The sequence below is a fragment of the Melospiza georgiana genome, chromosome 3 (assembly GCF_028018845.1).
Source record: "Melospiza georgiana isolate bMelGeo1 chromosome 3, bMelGeo1.pri, whole genome shotgun sequence".
In the NCBI taxonomy this organism is placed as follows: domain Eukaryota; kingdom Metazoa; phylum Chordata; class Aves; order Passeriformes; family Passerellidae; genus Melospiza; species Melospiza georgiana.
In genome coordinates this window covers 9,026,393-9,045,891 of record NC_080432.1, presented here as the reverse complement: position 1 = coordinate 9,045,891, position 19,499 = coordinate 9,026,393, and the positions used below count along the sequence as shown (strand labels likewise).

Genomic DNA, 19,499 nt, shown 5'->3' with positions numbered 1-19,499 from the left:
AGTGTAAGAATATTATAAATTTCTATTAAGAAATAATGGCACAATTAATAGGTTCATTAACCAGAAACAGACACAGCACTGTGACTATAAAGCAAATCTAACATTTCTGAATTGTTATGACTCAATTACTATTTATCTTTCTGAAAACAACTGTCATGTAGTTTTACTCACAAAAGGATAAATGAAATCTATGTTATCTTAAGAACAGAAAAAAAATTAAAATAATATAAGGAAATACAAATTGTACTGGCATTAAAAAAAGCCCTGTACAACACCAATGCAGGGAACCTAACGCCAGGAAGCGATTTTTCCCTTGACTCATACACAACCAGGATCAGGCACAGGCTGAAAGGTTTGGTTATCTTTCATAGCTTTTTTTTTTTTTCTTGATGAACAAATTAAAATATCTCCTGAAAACCAATTTAGGAACCTGGTAGCACTGCAAAATATTTTCAAATAAACTTTATTTCTACATTTTCTATTCTAATTTCTAAACAAACCAGATTTTTGTAAAACTACTAAGTAGTCATTTTCTTTGTTCCTGCACATATGTAAACTGTTGAACCATTTACTTTAAGCTAATAGAACTTTTTTTTTATATTTTAAATTTATTATACTTAAAAAGCTTTTGTAGAAAGATAGGATTCCATTTAAGCAGATACATTACCCTGTGCCTGAAATACATTCCAGTCAGAGTATAATTCAGCAAGTTGATGACAATGCTGGCTCCAAAAGAAAGGAGGAGACCAGATTGGACAAGAATGAGCTAACAGATTGTGCAGCCCAATTCTGTCCCTTTGAGTGTGATATATTGTTTCAAGATGCTAAAACCCCATACTTTCTCAAAGCATATCTGTTGTGCTGGTTTTCCCATTTTCACAGAATCCTCATTATTAGTACTCTCTATCTTTTCAAAGCACGTCAGACTCAGACCATATGCCACTGAATTATGCTTATCAATTGTCTGAAATGCCCAATAGAAGAAAGATCTGCCAAACAAAAGAATCGTGAAAGTTATGAAGTCTTTTACAAAAATAATTACATATTTCACATCTGCTACAGATGTTAAGTGAAATAAAAACATCTCCTTGTTATAACTAAATGTTAATTTTTATGACACACTTTTGTGTCATAAAACCAACATCTTGTAGAAGGAAGTTTGAACTTCTAGAATGACTGAAACACTTAGAAATCATTCTTGGGTACCCTCCTGATCTTTAAAGGCAGGAATAAAAATCTCACAAAATTATTTTTGATGAAGAATTGGCTTATACTACAGAGCTATCCCATACAGAACAAGCTGCCTAAAACCCCTCAAATAATATTCAAGGAACATTTTAAAATGTTTTAAGCAGCTGAGATATATCATTAAATAATATTTAATAATATATAATAATACATTAAAGAATAATAATATAATAAAACATTTAACACTAAAAGACACATTTAAATGACAGCAATATACCTGTTCATGACACAGACCAGATTCTTCTATTCCTGTTTTATAGCACATTACCTCAAAACATTAACATGGAGATAATAGGTTGTTTGATTTAAAGGTTAGAGAAGGAAAAGCTATCTTTTGTCTTTCCAAGAATTTTTAGGATTTTTTTGTTGGTTTTGTTGGTTTTTTGTTGGTTTTTTCTTTGTTTGTTTTTATTAACAATGCAAACTGACTATTGGTAAAATTTAATTCCCTTTCACACATACAACTATGTGTATTTCCACACAGTGCACAAATACACACATACTAATCCATAATTATTGCACATATGTTTATACACTCACATGTCTAAAACAGCAAAATCAGGATTGGTCTGATTCATTCTTCTATAGTCAATGAATGTCCTTCATTCGAGGGCCCTTGAATTCTGTGGAAGCAAACTATTGCCTGATATGGATGCTATTGAATATTACTGTAGGTATCTTTGTCTAAAAGATATTAGCTATTTCTAGAGGTTTCATAAAGAACAGTCTTAACAAGAAGCAGATGGCCAAAGGATGCACAAAGCAGAATGCAAAAACCATTGTGGTTAAAGTTAAAACTATGTACACTGGTACATTTCTTCTCCCTCCTTGCACTGTAGATATTAAAGAAAAATAAATCCAAGTATCTGGACAGGGAATAAATTTTTAAAGAAACTCCATCAAACAAATAAGAAAACACCCTGCTTGTCTGCTGGTGAGAACTGCATTCTAACTTCAAACAATAAACCATAAATACTACTTTTGTACTTTTGTTTTAGGTTAAAAACAAAAGGCTGTAAAAACATTAGAGAAAAATAAATAAACTGAAAACTTGATTCTAATAAATTATGTTGTAAAAAGATTGCAACATTTTCTGCCACCACAGATGTAGATGCAATTTGTGACAGAGAAGGACTTGTTCCTCTTTAGTCAGCTCCTAATGCAGAACAGCGTAACTGATGTTACCCAAGCTGACCATCAGAAACTGGTGGCACTGTCTGTCTCCAAAACCTTAATCTGAGCTATTGTCCCTTTTAACAAGATAAGTAATGGCTCACAAGCTTGAACATGACAGTCCTGGCTGACAAGTCCAAATTAGAATTTTAGCTTGTAAGTGTATAATTAAAAATCCTCTAATGATTATACAAAAAAAGGGTAAGCAAAACATTTTCTTTTTCCATGGGCATGTTGGCATCAAAGAACAAGAGAAAGAAATGAAGAACCACTCTATTTACAGATGCAGTCTCCTCTTTGAGATGCACTGCCCATTCACATTTCTTGTCATGACGCACCTGTGCCTCAAAGCATGACCAGGACAAACTTTACAGATTAATGTCTAATGAAGAGTCCTTGCTCTTATTGCAGATGGCAAGGAAAACAGCTTCTGCTGCTGCTTCTTCAGTCTTTGCTGAAAAATAAACTCAGTCTTGGGGTACATTGTAAGAGAGAGAAATTTTGGAATCCATGCGGACAATGCAACTTACAGAAGAATTAAAAAACATCATGAAGACTCTAAAGGGAACTATTCTTTTTATCATAGAGACTGCCCACTCATACTCTGGATGAACTGTGGCACTTTTGCTTAAATCCTGAAGAATGTCTGCATGTGCAGTTGGAAAATGTAGGGGTAAGCTTTAAAACATCAGCTACAAATCCTGGTAAGTATGGTATTTCAAGCATCATTGGAGACTTCCCTGGCAAGACTAAAGTATATGTAATGCATCAGGTCTCTGAGTGGCAATTTCTTCACAAAAAAGCACACACAGAGCCTGAAGCCTAGTTGCATAGAATCTACGAAACAAATTTAACTATTTTAATCCAGCAACAGGCCCAGCAGAACTGCAAAACTGAGCAATACTGGAAACAACAATTTTCATTACGTACTGGCCAGTTTTATGAAGATTGACTGCTGTCTCAACTTTCTGAATGCCTTTCAACTTTCTGAATATTGTAATGGGTATGAGCCAAAACCTGCATATCAGACATGAAATTCAAGGAAAATGTCCAGGAAGAACCATTCCCAAAACCTAATGAAGCTGCCTATAAGACATCTATTTTTCAGTAGATGCCTGTATAACAAAATTCCTTCCTGACAATAATTCAGTTGCACCTGTTAGATAATGACTCCTTTGAGGGAAAGAACATCTTGCATGATTCCTCCATGATCCAGGCAAGCTGTTATCTACTTTGGTGGCAACAGTTGAAGGGTTGTTTCTGTATGTCACTTATACATACAAATATGTTTTCCAGAAGGTTCATGCAAGTTCATGTCATTTGAAATATAACTGATTGATATGCTGCCTGAATTTGATATTTGAAGCTGGAAGTGGATTTGCCTGCTATCTGAGAGAACTGTGAAAAGCAGCCTGGACGTTTGTGAACAGAATCATTCATCACAAGCTTCAAACAAGAGCCTGGTTTACCACCACAGAGAGAATCTCTACAGAGAAGATGAGTGAAGCTAACATGATGGCTGATAAACAGAGATCTAGTATTGCTAACAACACATTAACAAAGAGTCAGTACTGGTCTCTGCTGCATTCCAGTCTCTTCCCCACAAGGCCTGAATCTCTCTGATACCATCACAAAGAAGAACAAAGAAAAAATGTATTTAATGGCTGTAAGAATCTGTCTGTACCTCAACATCAGTCCTTTAGAAGTTATTATGGATGGCACTGTTTGAGAACATTTCAAGAAGCCTCAAGAAATCTACCGGGAAGGTCACATAAACAGATGAACTTTTAGCCATCATGGAGCAAACCCAATTACATCATTAAACAAAACTTACTAACGAGTTCTCAAAGGAATCTTATGCCAGCCAAAATTAACATTATGTATAATATGCATTATGTATAATAAAGCTGACTGAAGAAAAAGGTCTCCTATACAGCTTGCTTACTTTCTATATACCCATGAAAAATCTCTTATATCTCAAAATACTTCACAGTTAAGAATTACAAATATTTTGAAAATAAAATAATTTATCTGTAAGTCTCCCTAAAGGAATAGTGGTGGTTGGCAAAAAAAAAAAAAAAAAACCAAAAAAAAAAAAAACAACTGAAAAACTGACAGGAAAAAATGTTGTTTAAAAGGCAACAAAATTTAATTCTTCTGACTGGTCAATTTTAGTCCCATATGGAATTGAGAAACTTTCCAAAATTGAGAAAATTTCCATAATTTAAATTTTGGAAAAGTGCTTAAGACATGGAATGCCTGTTATGAAGTATTTGCTAGTTCTACTTTTCAAACTTAAAAATTTTATAATAGTCTGGAGAGAATTTTGTCTATTTTCTGTCTAATTCTGACTTTATTATTACTTGAGATTAAAATTTAAAATTTAAACTCCCTAAATTATGATTAGTTTTTATTATTATTAGATTATTATAAAAAATTGGGTAGGATATATACTATGTATGTAGCACTACTAGAGCTTTGTCCTTTGCTTCAATGTCAAATGAAACTCAGGCTAATCATGCTCATTTAAAACACAAAACTACAAACTAGTCCCATAATTGCCCAAAGAAATGTCCACTTGAAATTGGGTACTTCAAACAGAATTGTGTTCTGCATAATAGTGATAAGATATAACAACTTAGAACTTAATCCTCAGTCTTTTACATTTACGTAATCAGAACTGAGTAACTTGGTAGGTATCTCATGCTCCAAACATTCAGCTTATTAATTCAAATACAAATCATATGCAAATGTTATTAAACTAATAAATGCAAAGTCTGCTTGTCCTTGTTGGCTCCTATTTCAAAACCTTCAGAGGCTTATTCTGAAACATGAAATTCAAAGACTCCTAATAGAAAACCCTTTTCCAGCAAGTGAAGAAGCTTCAGTTACAGTTCTTTTCAGAATAGCAGTAGCTCCCAGGACATGGGGAAACTATTCATAATAATGCAAGTCATTTAGGGCAAGCTGCACAGTGCATATTCTAATTCTGGGTGAGATTACTGCAGTAAACCAGCACAAGGTACTAGAGTACTCCACTAAGTAATAATAACAACTTGGGTATGAAATGTTTCTATTAGGTTCAAGAAAACTATAAGTAGAGGCTATACAGCTAGAAAAGCACCATCAAGTTGAGATATGCTTTAGTAATAGTGGTTTATCAGCCAAGATGGCCATTTTCTATTTTAAAATCCATCCAAAACAGAAAGGATGAAGATGTTATGCTTTATCCCTGGGAAATCCCATTTCATTTTTTGGCAACGAGCAAACAAACACAAATAATATAACCTAGAAACTTATGCTTTTGGATATATAATATTTATAATTGTATAATATTATATATAAATGATCTATTTATATGATATATTTATATTCATATTTATATGACATAAAATATCCATACAGTATTCAACTTGGATTTTATATTTATGATTCCTGCATTTTGCTGTGTTTTGATCCTAAATTATCACAGAAATTCCTAGTAGAAGATTTGCAATAAATCCAAAATCTAGTAAACCTGAGTATTGATCAGAAAAACCTGCTTTGCAGCAATGATATACTATAATCAGGACCATTATTGCAGAGTAAAATAAATAATACTGCATTCAGAGCAGGTGCTGAACTGAGTGAATTAAATATAATCTGGTATACAGTTTGAAGAATACAGATAAAAGAGAATATTGAAAGGTTTTTTATTATATAGCCATCATTCACATTTTGCAGTAAACAAAAGAAGATTTAAAAAAAGAAGAAAATGTAATTACAGACTATATTTCTTGAAAAAGAGTAAAAAATAAGTCTTTCTGCTAGCATTGTTTAACATCTAAGTGTTTGACTTTGCAGTCTTTATATTTAAAAAAATCTTGGCAGAAGGTTTCTTTACTTTTTTATATTATTGATTTATTTCATTGATATGCAAGACTGAAGCATTGCTAAATGATTGGTTCTGCAGTATATTTATCTATCTAGGAATATAGATGGATGCATGTATGTACATAGGTACATATATTCACACAGATATATATGCAAATACATATACTTAATGCATCTGATGAGAAGGATGATTTTTCTCTTAAAACACCGAAAGAGATTTGGTTTAGATTTCAGCTTAACATCTATAAGTCACAGATGTCCAGCTGTAAACTTTAGAGAGCACTAGCCCTCTTTCTTTTAGTCTTTGTCTTATCTTGGTATCAAAGACTTGCACCATGTGATATATGTTGTCTGGGACCATGGAACTAGCATTAATAAGATATGCAGGAAAAAACAAAGATAAAAGAGTTTGTGTTCTGAAGTTCAGCTCTTGCACAGACGCTTCTATAGCCTTAATGCTGTCACTACTTTTAATACATAGGGAAATTTAGCATATGCACAACTCTTTCAAGATCTACCCTCAAACGACTCTTTTGTTTCAGATGAATTTTTTTTTTCAAACAAACATCAATAAGATGGAAGCAAAGCACAAATGAGGAAGGTAAAATGATTCTACCTCTCTTTCATCCATCTTCAGCCATTGTTTGGGATCATCCTCTGTGGCCAGGAAAGCTATGAGATCTAAGGCAGTAAGCCTTGTCTGACGTCTGGATGACACAAAAATAAGAACAGGCTTGGCTGGAGAATGACTCCGAATGGCTGTTGAGCAAAACAGAATTTGAGAATTAGACCCCTTAATGACAAAAATGAGAGTTTCCCTTTGCAATCCCATGGCAGCTGATAGACCTCCCTGCAGATGACACTGAGGTATGTCTACTGAGCCTTTATTCTGCTGGATGGATTCAACTGAGGTGAGAATATACCACCTCTGAACCAAAGGCCATAAAACTACATGTAGCTGAGTCTTCAGCTACTTCAGTGAACACTCTAAGCTAATTAAGAGAAGCAGTTATAAAAAAAAACCCAACAAAGCACCACAAAATCTAGACAAGCTTCCAAGACTTCAAGCTCGTGAATTTTTCTATCTCAGCCTAAAAAGCATGTTAATGTTTTTTCTATACTGCTGGGGGATTTTGTCTCAGACTCAGTGCCATGAAGGTCTAAAATTTGCTTTCTGCCTGACCCAGAGCTCGAGCTGCATAAACTCATGCCAGCCTACAGAGGATCACTTCAATCTACCAATATCAGAAAAGGTAAAAAAAGCAGAAAATGACTTTTCAATAGCTGCTGTGAAAGTGGGCATTACAGTACAAGAGAACTTGGTTTCTGTGCCAACTAACTAGTCCAATATATGTAAACCAATTATGATATATTGAAACCAATTAGGTTTTAGGATTTTTTTAAATAGCATTTTCTTGCTCAGCCCATTTTTGAAAAGTTTCAGGTTGCAGGGAAATTTTTATGGTCTCAGGAATAAGTATTGCCATGAAAATGCTAAAATAACCTTGACTGTATCATGTCAAACAAGTTGGGAACAGAGCGTGCAATAAATCATATTTATACAGATTTTCTAACAACAACAAGCACTAGAAGTATAAACAGGTGTACCTAGAATTTCAAATACTCTCTCTAAACCACTTATAAATCCATTTGTGTGTTTTCTCATGTAATTCTCATTCAAGCAAATTAATTTATGTATTGTTAATTTCTGAACACTATTTCATACTGCCCACCAGCACATATTATTACTCAGTTCATGAACACTACCCAGCATGTGCTCCTGCATACACACACGCAGTGCAGTTGTGAAATTATTGAAATGGGAAAATTCATCTGTATTTATATCTTACAACTATATACGCCAATATATCTAAATATTTTAAAAGACCAACATCTAATGGATTTTTGTTGCTCCAGGAACAGGTGTAGCAGAACAGCCCAAGACAGATTTATTGTTCATTAGTGTTTTTGTACAACGCTCTTGTGGAGGTGTAAATAATTCGAGCTGTCAAGATTGGTCTCTAGTCCACAATCAATACTTTGCTTCTGTCATAAGGCTAATTAAAGCAGCTAAAAAGTCCCCTCACAAATGTCACCTCACAATCAACAGCAGTTCACACCACAAAATTTATTTTGGAGGTTATTTTTAATTGATATAATAAATATTCCTTATGTAACCAAAACAAAACATGTTCAAATAAAATACAAGAGAGCTTTTCTTAAATCTATACTGCTTGCCAGCTTGGTTAAGAATAAAAAATTGGAAACAGAAGCATATCTGGATGCACTACAAATTTTGAATTTTATGGTTATTGCTTTGAAACTAGAATTATAGGAGGTTAGCCTGACTTGCAACTTCTGTTCACAATTTTTTTAATGCTAACATGCAGTGGTCCATATGCAAATACCTCAGCAGATTAATATTATGAATGATTTTATTGCTTTCTAAATTTCCAATATTTTTACACAAATATTTATTTCGGGTGTCAAGCACTAAGAGAAAACACATTTTATTTCCCCTTCACTAACACTAATTTTATTCTTCTGTTCTAAATACATGACATTCCTCTTTCACATGTTGCATTTGCAGCACACTTTATGTTTCAGACAAATATCTTTGGGCCATTAGCGGAGCAGATTCTCCCAATACACGCCAAGAGTACATACATTAACACATGTTGCAAATGCGCTGCAAATGAACTGTGCAAAGTCCCTTTTTCTTTTAGAGAAAGGAAGAAAAGGTCTAGGAGCTGGCTGCTTACCCTGAAAAGCAGGTTTGTTCATGCTGGCCATGCGAGGACAGTAATGCTGGCCAGGGAAGCCCTGGATGTGCACCTCCAGAGGAACTGGGCGCACCGATGGTCGGAAGTTGAACAGACCCATCTACAAGAGAAGATTTTGTTCAAGTTTAACCTTGAATTCTCTTACCAGTTGCTATTTTGTTTTCCTGCATGAAAACATTTTTCATACCTGATTAATGTTTAGCCAGTCAGCAAGGTCTCTGGCATTTGCTAAAGCAGTGGACAAACCAACCACTCTCACTGGCTTCTCAGTGTGAGATGAGATAAAGTTTGTTCGAGACACAATGACTTCCAACACTGGGCCTCTCTCATCCCCTAGGAAATGAAAAGTAAATGGAAAAACAGAGACAAAGGAAAGGTTCAGATGTCAAGAAGTATATTCACATCATAAGTACCTTCAAATTTAGCAGGGATTGTGATCAAAAGCAGTGAAACATGCTCACCTAGAAGATGGATCTCATCTATGATGAGAATGGCAACTTTTTGAACATAGCTTCTGTTCTGCCAGCTTCTGCTGACACCATCCCACTTCTCTGGGGTAGTAACAATCAGGTCAGCTTGGGCAATAGCTCTCATATCAGGAGTCACATCTCCTGTCAGTTCTACAACCCTGTAATTAAGGAGGACAGTGGCTTGGCTTCACAAAGCTTTACAACATCTTAATGTTAAAATATTTACACTTTAACTTAAATTCTTAAAAGAGGGGAGAAACAAAATTAAGCAATTAAGTAATTTTCCTTTTTGTAAAATACATTTAATAGGATTTTCAAAATTATTTTAAGTAAATAAACCTGCCTCTTTGTTTTCCTAGTAAATATTGTATAAATACCAAATATCATTCTTTAGCAAAACCATATAGAAAGAAGAGGAAGAATATGACTCCCAACCAACAGTTAGTTCTTCAAAATGAAGATAACATAATACTGGTATGATGTAATGTGAACCATAACATCCTGTCACAGACAGGATGAAAGCTTTCATGGAGGCTACCAAGTTGCTGCCTGCTGCCTGCATAGATCTCTGGTTTGAATAATAAGCATAAACTGCAGTGTGTATTGCATTTGTCGGTGAAGGTCCATTAAGACTGGTGCAGAGATTAGCCTCAGATTACTTTGTGAAGAAAATGAGCAGATTTTTTCCAATTGTTTGCAGCATTTGTGATGACCCATCATTTTAGATGGATCCATTATAATGGGTTTTAGACATTTCAATGACACATTCCAAACCCAGCTGAACATCAAACAAAAATTCCTAAAAGTAATGTGTATATTCTGTTAAAGATTATAGTCACAAGTAACTGTGAATTTCAAAAAAAGAAATAGTGTCATAAAATATTTTATCTCATTTCTGTGATAACAACAGGAATATTACTGATAATTTCATGGACACAGAGGAGCATCTCTTTCTCTTGTGGTGTACTTTGAGCTTAACTTAGGAAAAAGACTATATTTGGAGAAGGTGAAGGCCCTAAATAATGCATTCTATGCATAAAATTTTTAATTCAGGACACTATAATTTTGGAAAGCATCAACATGACTGATATACCTTATAGATCATAAAGTAATGGTTGAACTCCAACACCTGGGAAGATCAGCAAGAAATTAATGTTACCAAGGAATGAAATTATATTAATTTATATATGAAGGACATAGTGTGACTACTATTATACAGTTCATGCAAGTCCTGTATGTTCCTTGCAGCTGAGGTTTCTAAGGAGAGCTTAGTTTGACTTACATTTTCAATTTCCAAGGATATTGTGGAGTGAAATCTGAGCTTTGTATTTTTTATACTGACAAGGAAGGAGAACGAAAATAGCTGGGTATCAAAGTGTATCCCTTTCTTAGTTCTGATTTTGATCTATCACTTTTGATCTATCATTTTTGATCTCAGTTTTGATCTATCAGTGACTATTGATAGAGCTTTTCAAGTACTAGAAATTTGAACGACAGTATAAAACCAAAACCCTTTTTGAAATACTCATAAGTATTTTGGATTTTACTCATACGAGATGAGCTGCTCTTTTGTTTCTCATTTCTCTGATTAGGTAAGGAGAAACATACTTTTTACCAAGCTTTTCTTCAATCCTGACTTTCCAGTCCTCAATCCTCTCACGGACAAGCGCTTTCAAGGGTGCAATGTACACTGCCTGCAAAAGAAAAGGCACAGAACTAGAAGTAAAACAAGATACCTTTATTACAGTGTACCTAAAACACACGATATTTGTGAGATTTGAACATACTTATAATCCATAAAATAAATAAGGTCTGAGTTCCTGAAATGACCTACAACAGGATTATATTTAAAACAGACACAACGCCTGAAAATAATGGTTTCTTTCCTGAGCAATTAAGAATATTTAGATAAGGAATATTTTCTTGAAATTGAAGTATTTATCACACCTTTTAAAATCCAAAACCCACTTAGGTAAATAATGGCTTTTGTTGCCATAACTATAAAATATGCACGTTAACATTCTGGAACAGAAATAATCTGAATTTCTGGCAAGCAATATCCTAACTGATTTCTAGTTATGTCATTAAATTAATAAAAAATACCAATTAAGTAAAAAAGCTGATTATCTTAAGCAAAATGTCACAATATTTTTCTCAAAGAAGCCTGCAGTGCAGAGGGGAATATGCTTACATGTACAAAACATATTTACTTATAGATTTATGGTTAAAAATTCTAAAGCTCTTGAACAATGAATAAACTGCTACATGAAGAGTTCACATACATTCTTTGAAATATATAGCCAGGCTTCCAGCTTTATTAAAACCTAAAAGATGCATTCCTTAAAGAACTGGCTATTTTTTATGTCTCACAGATAAGTTGAAAGTGTATGAGTGACTTGTTTACCTCAATTGCACTAAGAAATTACATGAAGATATTTAAATTCAAAGATGATTAAGGAATTTATGCACAGAATTTCTGTTTATGGAAAGGTTATACTTTTTAAAAAAATCTCCCAGCCAGATACAAAGATTTTTTTAAAGACTTTAAATCTAAAATGTGGTTAACTAAGACAATATGGCTAAGTTGAGAAGCAGATATATATTCACTTTGAAAAGAAAGCTCCAAAGGCTGAGTTGTTCAGCTTTTAGGCAATTTAAAACACAGGGGGGAGCTGGAACAGAAGATTGGCTTGTAGTAATTAATTGCAACTTATTTGTTTAAATAACAGAGAGACTGTGCGAGCTGTAGTCCCATGGAAGGGAACTAATAGCTATAAAACAATACCACTGCTAGTATAAGGAGATTAAAGCAGGAAATGCTGTTAAGTAAGGAAGAAAAGGAAATCCAGCATGCCTGCATGTCATTTTTGTAGATTTAACTCTGGCTGTCAACTGATTAAAATAAATAGTTAAAATAAAAGCATAATGCACATAATGCACTACCATTTTGTATGCACACATATATCAATTGGAGAAAGTAAAATTCAGTTCCCCACAGTCCTTCTAGACTCGTTTATTACTGAGATGCTCATAACAAAATGATTCCAGTAAACCTGTTTTACAAACCTTTGATGTGGGATACTTGTTAAAAACTCTAAAGATGGCTAATTCAGCTGCAACCGTTTTTCCAGAACCTGTAGGAGCTCCAAGAAGAACATTGCAGTCTGTGTGATAGAGGGTATGGAATATCTGTGTCTGAATAGGGTTAAAGTGTGTGAATTTGTACAGGACTTCATATTCAGGATGTCCCAAGGCTGTGATAGGCAGAGGCTGAAGATCCAGAAGCTCTAAAACCACAAAATAATAGTAAGTGGATGACAAGAGATGCCATGACATGACATAGCTTGTTATGAAGACAAATATATTAAACAGTAATTTAGTGAAAAACAGTTTACATTGAAAAATATTTTACTTAGTATCTCATAAGACAGAGAGTACACATTTGGGTAATTGCTTACTTTGATGAAGAAAAATGAAAAGTTGTTTTATAGCTCTGAAATAATTCTGCAAGTAATTTTGAAAATCTGATTTGAAAATCTGATAGCTGTGTACCAGCTATTAGCACATTCATCTTTTTCTTATACCCGTTTTCTTTTTTTTCACTTGTAGTAAGTTCTAAACTCATTGTGTTAGATTATATGTATGTCCAGCTTCTTATCATAACAGAATGTGGAGTATTTCAAGTTCCAGGGAAAAAAATCTTTTTAAGAAGGAAGGATTCTTTGGAGTTTCCAAGTTGATGGAGTAATACAAATCAGATGAGTAGAGCTAAATTTTGCATCTTAACCTTTAAATATATAATTAAAGACATAATCGTAATAAATAAACAAACATCTTTTCAATATATGATTCTCAATATATCTTGAGGGCATCTGCTATCCAAAGAATTAGAGATTGTGGAATTTGCAAGATGATATATATAACCAGATTGGATTTGGAATCCTACCAAATTAAGGAGACTGCAGTGATTCTGCTATGCAGATGCTTGCTTTGAAGTTTGGGTTTGGTTTTTTTTTTTTTTGTGGCTGGAGGTCTCCTTGTCTTTTCAGGGTGCTTCACATTAAGGTATGATATGGGAGTCATAAAACCTACTGAGGCAATGATGCCTAATATTCTTCACATGCTTTTCACTGATACCTTATGGCTGTTTTATCATTCCCACAGAAACAGTGATTTCTTGGGCTCTGTTGAGGAGAAAGAAGGGTTTTTTTGCCTAGCAGAGCCTCTACGTACTTCGTTGTTGAGTGGGAACCAGATGGGAATTGAAATCAATTACCATAAATCCTGGAGTCTCCATAACTGGTGATGTGTAAATATCTTTCTGTTTCTTCTGAATAGTAGTCAGTGATCAGTCAATTAGATAAAAAGGTTACACATGCTTTTCCAGACAGTGTAGGTACAGTACAACAATAGCTAAACACTTCACAAACACATGTGAATTTATGCACGCCAAAGGACAACGCCGTATGAGAACTGTGCATTTCTGAAGGCACTCAGCAGACTGCTAGATGAGCCAAATATAATTACAGAGGAAAGGTTTTACAATGACATCAGCCCCAATGAATGTATAAAGCAATTTATGTATCCAGAAAAAAAGAAGCAAAACACAAACATATGCTTCTGTGCCAAGTGTTAAAAAAGGAGGGGGAGGGGAGGGACACCACTTGATGAGATGAAATGCATGTTCAGTGCTGCAACAGTTCTTGTTATGATAAAAATTTCTTAGCAAAAGTAGAAAAATGTTTCATATTTTCAAAATTTTCATTGTTTTTTCTTTGCTGAACACCATTTATTAGACAGTCTAAGATTATTTTTAGCCAGTCCAGAAGAAAGGTATTGCTTGCAAGGACTAAGCTAAGACATATCAACACAGAGATTTGCTTAGTTTCATATAACAGGTTCAGTTTTCTTATGGTTTATAGAGAATCTGGAATAACTAAGATGAAACCAAAATTCTTTCATTTTGTTCAGGAATTGAAAAGCTTAGAAAGCTGGAGAAGAAATATCACAAAGTGAAATTCCAGACATTATTCTCCAATGAAGCAGAAGTAAGTCTTATTGCACTACCATAAAAAAAAACCCAATATGAGCAATATTAATTAAAGCAAAATTATCAAATTTGAAGTTACCTGTGTGGGGTGGATGTCTCTCTGGAAGAATCAAATGTTGAAAATTTATGATACATACAGCCTCTGCTCCTAACCATCTATCAGACACAGCTCGAATGTAATATTGAGAAGGAAGAGGTTCAAAAATTGGGATTGTGAACACCAGCAGCTGAGGCTCTTTAGTAATGACCTAGTGCAAACATGTAGAGAATAATTACTGCACAGAAAAATCAGTAACTTGAAAAATCAGTTTGCCTCACTTCCATAAGCATTGCTAACACAAAACAATAGAGTATGTGTGCAAATATTTACATCTTTATAAAATATTTTACTGTCTGGAATGAATTTTTTTTCCATAGTCTTCCAAAGATGAAAAATAATGCTGGCTTTTCATCTTGTTCTTTAACAGACAAAACCATTATAATCTTTCTACATCACCTGAAAATAACTGTCCCAGCAAAGGAGGAAGAGAAAAAGGGACATTTGAGCTTAGAAAACATTTTTGTGGAAGTCTAAGCTGATCAGGTATATCTGAATTTGAAATCTGTACTGCTGATTTGAAAATCTGCTAAGGCCAAATACTGTTTGACCTGACAAATCCACATCTCACTAACTTTGTTTTTGTTTTGCTGTAAGATTCTGGATCAAGTCCATTACCTGTTTCTTTTGAATGATGAAGTACTCTGAATGATAAATGTGATCATTAGTAGGGTCTTCTACCCAAATCCACCAGGGCTCTCCAACACTGCCATGTACCTTTATGAGCAGAAAAGATAGTTTTCTTTTAGTTCTCTGGGTTTAGATTCTCTGGATTTGTTACAAATAGTGGATGTATTTCTAAATGACACAGGCTCATAAAGGAATACAGAAGTACAGAAATCAGAGGTAACAGAAAAATAACATTTTTAATCAGATGAGTCTGCCTAAAGATTATGCTTCGATTAGAGTTTGCTTAAGGTACATACAATAAAAATGGACATGATACAAATGCAACTGAAGGTAGTGCCTCAGCTGTTTATAAATACACTTAATCCCAAGGGTTCCCTCTAGGATCCTAGGAAAGAACACGTTCTCTTTATTCCTCCCTGTACTTTTGCCTTTAGGTTCTGTATAGAAGATTGTTGTTTGCAGCTGTCTGCTCATTTTTCAGTCACAAACATTCTCTCAGGAAAAAGCTGGACAAGGAATTGTGATATTGCTCTCCTCTCTCTCATCCCTCTCCTCTAAAGAGATACAGCAAGTGCATTCAGCAGGCTGTAGATGTAGCCATTGTTACAGGCGAACTGAGAAGAACACAAATAGAGCCATCACTTGATGATTTCCCTGCCACCTGGCAACGTCTTTTTAAACCCAGACTTTTGTTTGCTTTGTTGTGTACCTTACTTTGCAATGGCAGAAATCATAGCTAGTTATGATGCTAAATTAAGACTTTTTTTGGGTTTTTTTGGTCAGAATAAATAACCTTTGCCAAAGTACAGGTATTTTACATAAATATTTGGGAAAATAAGAAAAATGCAGGGTAAAGGAGTACGGAAGACATAGTACTAAATGAATGCAGATTTCTGATGTTTCTGACGAGGTCTGTGATAAGCTGCAAAACCAGGAGATGAAAAAAGAGTTGGAATTTTTCCTAAACTTAATAGAAAAAAAGTCAAAGTGCATAGTTGCTTCTAATGGCAATTTTAATGCTCCAGGAATCTGGTATTGATTCACACAGTACACATTATTTTCAGCATAATTCATTACTGTGTCTGTGTCAGAAAACAATCTGTACTAGTTTGTGAAGACAAAACTATGCACAAAGAATAAAATTAAGGTGCTTTTCTTTCTTTTTTTACCACAGTTGCACAATAGACAAATAGATGGACTGTAATTTATTTTTATTACATCTGAATTTCACTTGCAGCTTCATTAGGAACTGAAGCAGTGAAACTGAAATGACACACAGGTGACATCTTGAAAAGTGACAGTGAGACTATTATTTCATCTGGGTTTAGGTGCATTTAAGAGAGATAAGAAGAACTAAGGAAGGCAATTAAGTCCAAAGCTCAGAAATTTTATTATTAACTGTAATAGCAACCTAATTTTGGAAAGTCCCATGAAAAAACTGCATGGGGTAAGCAGGACAATCTGGGAACAGGAAACAACATCTTCTCCAGTAATGATTCTCAAGGATTGGGGAGCTCTTAAAACTGGCAAATACCTGTGCCTGTATTTAGGGCAACCATCACCCTAAAACTACATGTCTGATATTTGACTCAGCTAATTCATACTATTTGCATTATTCTGCATTACTGCTGGACTCCTCCTGGATGCATTAAGGCTTAATTGCTCTGTCTGGGTATATTTATAGTCCTTTGCTTCTAACAATAGAATAAAAATCTGGGATTTGGCTCACATGCTTTTGCTGAACTTAAGGGTTCCCTGTACTGAAAACTAAAGATAAGCTGATGTCATATCTCACAAAAACATCTTTCTCTTCTAACGTCATGTGCAGTTTGTGATGAGATCATTATAGAATTAATTATCTGGGTAAAGGATCAATCTTAAAACCATGAAATGTTAGCTAAGCAGGGTATTTCAACTAAGCATGGTATTTAAGGTTTTCATAGCTGGTTTTATTTGATTACTGCAATTCTTTAGATGGGATTTTTTAGCAACTCACTTTTGTACCAAGTACAGGTATACCGGTAAGTTTCTATAGCCATCTTCTGAGAGGCTTGTTAAAATAATGCGATGATAGAGAAGCAGTTTCAGAGTGTCTATGCTTGAATTTGAGAAAGCTATTCATTTTCAGAAACTATTAAAATTTAACAGTTTTAGTTATTTATTGTGATTAAAGCTTCATTTACTGAAGAAACAGGAAAATCAACACCACATTACAGAAATAGAAAAAAAGAAAAAAAACACTTTACCAAGTTTTTATGAACCCCCATAAACAAATTCACATAAAAACATCTCCATAAGCTTAATTGATACAACAATCATAATATATCTAAAGCAATCCTCAGAAAAACTGTGTAAAGGGGTCATGGCAGAAAATAGACTTGTGACAAACTTTTGCTCTAAATTTAGAAGTTCAGAATCAAAGCAACAGTATAATTTTGTGTGGATCCCTAACCTGTAAAGATATAGAACCTAGGTTTTCTAGAAAAACGTAACAAGGGATTGAGAAATTACTTTGTATTAAGATAAAGTTTAATATGAACAACACTAATTTTTTTGTCTTTAGCAGACTATAGGTAAAGTGGATAAACTGAACAATAAAAACTTGTTTCAATCCTAAAAAGTAATGCTTTCTTTTCCTTCTGAAGTACTTACCATAAATAAGGTAACAAAAAATAATCATGTTATAATTCATGTTAGGAATTAATTCAAACATTTATTCAATAAACCTAAGTGGCAAGCAAAATCAAACTTTCTATATTTTGATTGCTCAAACTCTGTATTTTGATTGCTAATATCCCATTTATAAGGTAACTCGATGAAACTTCTACAAGAAATTAAAAAACCTTTCATCAGGGAAAATAAATTCTAAAGTAATTTAAATATTTGTGGAATAAACCTCTCATTTAATTATGATTAAGGTAAAAATTGTAATCTAAGGGATTTTAAAATTAATTTTTAATAAAAGAACAGATACTTAATATCCACATTTCAAAATAATTTATCTTAAGCATAAATTTCATAAGTCTAAAAGAAGAAAATTATGTTTGCCTATGGAGCTATCTTTTTTTCCTGTAGAAAGTTTCAGAAGTAACAGCAACAATACAATGCCCCCATGTGGACATTTATGTTTCATTTAGATTTATCTTAAATGTATATCTAATGAACAGATTCTGAATCAAAGGATGTGTGTATAGCTAAATGTGAACTGGTACAACTCCTTTCACAAAAATCTGCACTATAAAGTACAGATGAACATAATTCCAAACATATCTCAGGGTTTTTTTGGTTCAGACAAGTCCCAGCAGAAAAAGGCACTGGTATTGTGAATGTGTATTTGTGAAGACACGAGCAACAGGACAACCTGGCATACCTGAACTGTATTTTAAAGCTTTTCTGTGTTTGGTGCTTGTTCATAGTTCAGAGAGTCATTCATGTCTCCCTTTCTCTTGCTTCTCCTTTCTGGGCACATAACTCTAATTTCTGTGTGACTACTCTAAATATTCAGTGTTAAGCATTTGCCACAATGTGCTATATACACAGCCCAATCTTACACGGCTTAACAGAAATGAAAAGATGATCCTTGCCTGCTGTCTTCAACAAAAGTCACAAAAATCGTCCCATTCCTATTATCAAATTTGCTTTTTAGCTAAAATAAATGCTTTTTAAAAAATCCCAAAAGCTATGGACAAGCAGTGATCATCTCCTTTACTGGAACTAAACTAAACTTCTCTTCCTGCCTCCTGCTCCCCCAGTCTGTACCTGGTCATTCCAGGTGAAGTCGGGCGCGATGCTGAGCCGCACGCGGAGCACCGTGCGGGTGATTGGCTGGATCGTTGCTTCCATGATGATGGAGGGGATTTGGTGGACACACTGTTTTACCTTCAACCCAATTTTCACATGATGCAGCATATGACCTGCCAAGAAAACATCAGGTGTAACGAATTTGCATTTCCAGGAAAAAGCGTACAACTCTGACTTTCAAATAGGCTTTCAGAGAGCACTATTATTGCTTGCTTGTTTTGCTCCTGGCTACGTAAATGTCTGACTCTCTTGACCTAGCATGTCTGAATATTTTGTAATACTTAACTTGAATTAGCAATTTAGAGCCTTGAAAATTCAGTATTAACCCCCTCGTTGGCTATAACTAAGGGGTTAAAATAACTATTAAGAATTCA

At 34.2% G+C, this 19,499-nt stretch overlaps 1 protein-coding gene across 1 annotated transcript in view; it reads right to left on the bottom strand.

Annotated features, from left to right (window-relative positions):
- Positions 1 to 19,499, bottom strand: part of ASCC3 (activating signal cointegrator 1 complex subunit 3) — a 250,697-nt gene that overhangs the window by 59,040 nt on the left and 172,158 nt on the right. Inside the window, exons 22-30 of the mRNA XM_058019769.1 lie at positions 19,084 to 19,238; positions 15,313 to 15,411; positions 14,677 to 14,845; positions 12,614 to 12,834; positions 11,156 to 11,241; positions 9,539 to 9,705; positions 9,265 to 9,410; positions 9,057 to 9,177; positions 6,911 to 7,053 (exon numbers count right to left, since the gene is read on the bottom strand). Of these exons, the coding sequence (XP_057875752.1) occupies positions 6,911 to 7,053; positions 9,057 to 9,177; positions 9,265 to 9,410; positions 9,539 to 9,705; positions 11,156 to 11,241; positions 12,614 to 12,834; positions 14,677 to 14,845; positions 15,313 to 15,411; positions 19,084 to 19,238 (1,307 nt within the window). The remainder of the gene's footprint in view (positions 1 to 6,910; positions 7,054 to 9,056; positions 9,178 to 9,264; positions 9,411 to 9,538; positions 9,706 to 11,155; positions 11,242 to 12,613; positions 12,835 to 14,676; positions 14,846 to 15,312; positions 15,412 to 19,083; positions 19,239 to 19,499) is intronic.